Source organism: Arachis ipaensis, chromosome B06 (assembly GCF_000816755.2).
Source record: "Arachis ipaensis cultivar K30076 chromosome B06, Araip1.1, whole genome shotgun sequence".
Lineage (NCBI taxonomy): Eukaryota > Viridiplantae > Streptophyta > Magnoliopsida > Fabales > Fabaceae > Arachis > Arachis ipaensis.
The window spans coordinates 69,076,928-69,081,930 of record NC_029790.2 but is presented as its reverse complement, the minus strand read 5'-3'; the positions used below and the strand labels follow the sequence as shown (position 1 = coordinate 69,081,930).

General features: G+C 41.1%; 1 protein-coding gene across 1 annotated transcript; it reads right to left on the bottom strand.

Annotated features, from left to right (window-relative positions):
• LOC107646935 lies at window positions 2,238–2,618 on the bottom strand. The gene has a single exon (XM_016351078.1). It carries the CDS (start codon window positions 2,616–2,618, stop codon window positions 2,238–2,240), a length of 381 nt encoding a protein of 126 aa, XP_016206564.1.

Sequence of the window (5,003 nt, the reverse complement as noted above, 5' to 3'; positions counted from 1 at the left end):
CGGAAGTGGATTTATGCATCAATTACTTACTTCTGTAAACTCTAGTAGCTAGTTTAGTATAAATAGGACTTTTTACTATTGTATTTACATCTTCGGATCATCTTTGGAATATCTTTTGATCATTTGATCATGTTTTGAGGGCTGGCCATTCGGCCATGCCTGAACTTTATCACTTATGTATTCTCAACGGTAGAGTTTCTACACACCATAGATTAAGGTGTGGAGCTCTGCTGTTCCCCATGAATTAATACAAAGTACTACTGTTTTTCTATTCAATTCAACTTATTCCACTTCTAAGATATCCATTCACACTTCAACATGAATGTGATGATCGTGACAATCGTCATCATTCCCTATGAACACGTGACTGACAACCACTTCCGTTCTACCTTAGATTGAATGAGTATCTCTTGGATTCCTTAATTAGAATCTTCGTGGTATAAGTTAGAATCCATGGATGGCCATTCCTGAGATCTGGAAAGTCTAAACCTTGTCTGTGGTATTCCGAGTAGGATCTGGGAAGGGATGGCTGTGACGAGCTTCAAACTTGCGAGTGCTGGGCGTAGCGACAGACGCAAAAGGATCAATGGATCCTATTCCAGTATGATCGAGAACCGATAGATGATTAGCCATGCTGTGACAGTGCATTGGACCATTTTCACTGAGAGGACAGGATGTAGCCATTGACAACGGTGATGCCTAACATACAGCCAGGATCTCTTCAAAGCCAGGATGTTGTTGCTTCACCCTTTCTTCATAGCTCCGGGTGGAGTTTGTTTGCTTCACCATTAGCATCCTATCTATGGTGGAGGGGCTATAGTCAATAGCTTTCCCCCTAACATAACTCAGATAGCCATAAGGTTGCCTAGGTTGTGGCACTACATTGGCATAAAATTCTCTGACTAAGCTCTCCACCACCTTCCTTGGTGGGTTGTACAAGAGTGTCCATCCTCTGTTGTTGATCTCTCTATTGATTTCTAGATGCTCATTCCTTCCAAGTTGGAAGCCCACCTCCGCAATGATTTGCCTCTCACTCACCCAACCATAAAATTGGTTTTGGTTGAATGATGAAAGGAACTTGTATTCATTGAAGCTTGAGGATCTAGAGGTTAGTTCCTTGGTCTTTCTCTTCTTTGACGATGAGGCTCTTAGTGGTGCCATTGGGGGTGAGAAAAGAGGTTTGAAAGCTTGAAGAAGAGTTGAAGAAGAAATAAAGAACGGAGAGAAAAGCAAGGGTTTGCTCTACAACACCAAACTTAGGACTTGATTGTCCCTAATCAAATAGAAGAAAATAGGAAAGTAAGGGAACAAAAGGAAGATGAAGTGCAGAGGTTTGGGTGTGAAGTTGGGTTTGAAGTGTGGAGGGGAGTGGAGGGGTAAGTGGCTTTTTATAAGAAGAAAGTGTAGTCTGGAGGGTGGGGAAGGTGGAAAGTAAAAAGCAATTAAATGTTTTCCCACTTGAGAGTGGCGCCTAGCGTGGGAAGAGGCGCCAATCCTCACCCCTTTGGCTTCCTTCAAATGTTGGGTTCCAAGGTGAAAGTACACTTTGACTCCTTGCCCAGTGAACTCTCAATCAAGTGGGCCCCACCTCTCCTGAAATTGAAAACCGAAAACCCCATCAGTAATGAAAAAAAAATTCTTCACATTCCCTCTATTATGAGTCAATTAAAATTGCAATTGATGAGTGTCCCTTGGGACACCAAACTTAATCTCATTGCATCTAATAAATTGGTCTCATCATTGGATTTTTATAAGTGGAATAAATTTACTCCTTTCACATTCCTTCTCTTCCAATCCCTTCGTACACATTAAAATCACCTTTTATGCACCCACCAATTTATTAAATGCTTCAAACTCAAATCATCTTGGGCTTACTGTGTGATTTTCATATGGTGGTGGCCACACAAAACTTAATTTCTGGGCTTACTTTCAAAGTTAATTTAATCAATAAGTTGTAAGCCTAAATTAAGTGGATTAGTGGCCACACCAAACTTAGCTTCTTAGCTAGTTTCTGAGCCCATTCTATAAACCTCAGTTAAGTGACTATGCAACCTTGCACTTCTAGTAAACAAAAGAAAATAAACTAAAGAACTATCAACTAAGAGAATGAAATTAAAGCTACCTAACTTAACAATCATAAACTACTTTTAGAAAGCATGAAATTGAAAGGATATGAGTGTTGGGGTGCCTCCCAACTAGCGCTTCTTTAACGTCACTAGCTTGACGTTCCTTCCACGTCAGTTGAGGTTATAGCTCACCCTCTGCTCATCCAATGAGTCTCCCAAGTAGTGCTTGAGCCTGTGGCCATTGACAGTGAAAGTCCTCTGTGTCTTGTCTTCCATAAGCTCTACATGACCATAGGGAGACACCTTGAGAATTGTAAAGGGGCTAGACCATCTTGACTTAAGCTTCGCTGGGAAGAACTTGAGCTTTGAGTTGTATAGTAGCACTCTTTGGCCTTCCACAAACTCTCTTCTTGCTAGCTTTTGATCATGCCATTTCTTTGTGTTTTTCTTGTAAATCTTAGCATTCTCATAAGCTTGATTTCTGAATTCTTCCAACTCATTCAGTTGTAGTAGCCTTCTTTCCCCAGCAGCTTGACTATCAAAGTTCAACATTTTTAGAGCTCAAAATGCTCAATGTTCAAGTTCTACTGGAAGGTGACAAGCTTTTCCAAACACCAATTGGTATGGAGACATGCCAATGGGTATCTTGAAAGATGTCCTATAGGCCCACAATGCATCATCCAGCTTCTTGGACCAATCTTTTCTTGAGTTTCCAACAGTCTTTTCAAGGATTCTCTTGAGCTCTCTGTTTGAGATTTCAGCTTGACCATTGGTTTGTAGATGGTATGGGGTTGCCACTTTGTGCTTCACACCATACTTGAGGAGGGTTGTCTCAAGTTGCTTGTTGCAGAAGTGACTCCCTCCATCATTTATAAGAGCTCTTGGAACCCCATATCTGCTGAATATACTCTTCGTCAAGAAGTTAATGACCACCTTGTTATCATTAGTTGGTGTAGCTATTGCCTCTACCCACTTTGACACATAATCCACAGCTACCAGTATATAATTGTTTGAGTATGAGGATGGGAATGGCCGCATGAAATCAATTCCCCATACATCGAACACTTCTGACTCCATGATGAACCTCTGTGGCATCTCATTTTTCTTGGGTAGATTACCAGCTCTTTGACACTCATTGCATCTTGTCACCAAGTCCTTTGCATCCTTGACTATTGTCAGCCTATATAACCCACACTGCAGCACCTTGGATGCAGTTCTTTCTCCACTAAAATGGCCTTCATATGTAGATCCATGACACTGCCATAGGACTTCTTGCCCTTCCTCCTGGGAAATGCACCTTCTCAAAATCCCATCAGCACACTTTTTGAACAAATAGGGCTCATCCCAAATGTAGTGTTTAGCGTCTTTGAGTAGCTTTCTCCTCATGTGTTTGTTGATGTTGGTTGGTAATTCCCCAATAGCCTTGAAGTTGGCTATGTCTGCAAACTAGGGGGCTTCTTGGATCATCATCAACTGCTCATCAGGGAATCTCTCATTCACTGCAAGTTGGTGTGCTTCATCTTCTTCGTGTGGGATTCTTGATAGGTGATCATCCACCTTGTTCTCTGCTCCACTTCTATCTTTGATTTCAATGTTGAATTCTTGAAGCAGCAAGATCCACCTTATCAATCTAGGCTTGGACTCTTGTTTGGTAAGCAAGTATTTAAGAGTTGCATGGCTAGTAAACACAATGACTTTAGAACCAATAAGATATGATCTAAACTTATCAATTGCAAAAACTATGGCAAGAATTTCCTTCTTTATAGTAGTGTAATTCCTTTGATTCTCATTAAGGACTTTACTAGCATAGTAAATAACATGTACCAACTTATCTCTCCTCTGTCCTAAAACAGCATCAACAGCAAAGTCTAATGCATCACACATCAACTCAAAAGGTAAATCTCAGCAAGGTGGCGCTATAATAGGTGCAGAGGAAAGTCTGTTTTTAAGCTCTTCAAAGGCTAGCATGCATTCTCTATCAAAGATAAAAGGTACATTAGAGACAAGCAAGTTACTTAAACCTTCTATAAAAACCAGCATGTCCTAGAAAACTTCAAATTGCTTTGACATTCCAAGGTGGGGTAATTTTTCAATCACCTCCACCTTGGCCTTGTCCACCTCTATGCCTCTTTTTGAGATATTATGACCAAGAACCACCCCTCTGTGACCATAAAATGGCACTTCTCCCAATTCCAAACAAGGTTGGTTTCTTGGCATCTCTTTAGCACCAAGGCCAAGTGGTGTAAGCACTTAGAATATGAATCACCAAATACAGAGAAGTCATCCATAAACACTTCAATAAATCTTTCAATCATGTCTGAAAATATGGAGAGCATGCACCTTTGGAATGTTGCAGGTGCATCGCACAATCCAAAGGGCATTCTCCTATAAGCAAAGACACCATATGGACAAGTAAATGAGGTTTTCTCTTGGTCATTGGAGTCTACAACTATTTGGTTGTAGCCAGAATACCGTCCTAGAAGCAATAATATTCATGTCCCGCAAGTATTTCTAGCATCTGGTCCATGAAAGGCAGGGGAAAGTGATCCTTCCTGGTAGCTTCATTAAGCTTCCTATAATCTATGCACATGCGCCAGGCAGTCACTGTCGTTGTTGGTATCAATTCATTCTTCTCATTTGGCACAACAGTGATCCCTCTTTTCTTGGGGACTACTTGCACTGGGCTCACCCAAGGGCTGTCTGAGATTGGGTAAATCACCCCTGTTTGCCACAACTTCAACACCTCTTTCTGGACTACTTCATTCATTGTTGGATTTAGCCTTCTTTGTTGCTATTTTGAGGGCTTGGCATCCTCTTCAAGGAGGATTTTATGCATGCACATTGAATGACTAATCCCTTTTAAATCTGCAAGTGTCCATCCTATAGCATCCTTGTGTTGCTTTAGCACATGGATAAGCTCCTCTTCTTGTTCCTCAC

What these genes read in the sequence shown, in the direction of transcription:
- LOC107646935 (XM_016351078.1), bottom strand. Translation starts at nt 2,618, where the DNA reads ATGTTGAACTTTGATAGTCAAGCTGCTGGGGAAAGAAGGCTACTACAA.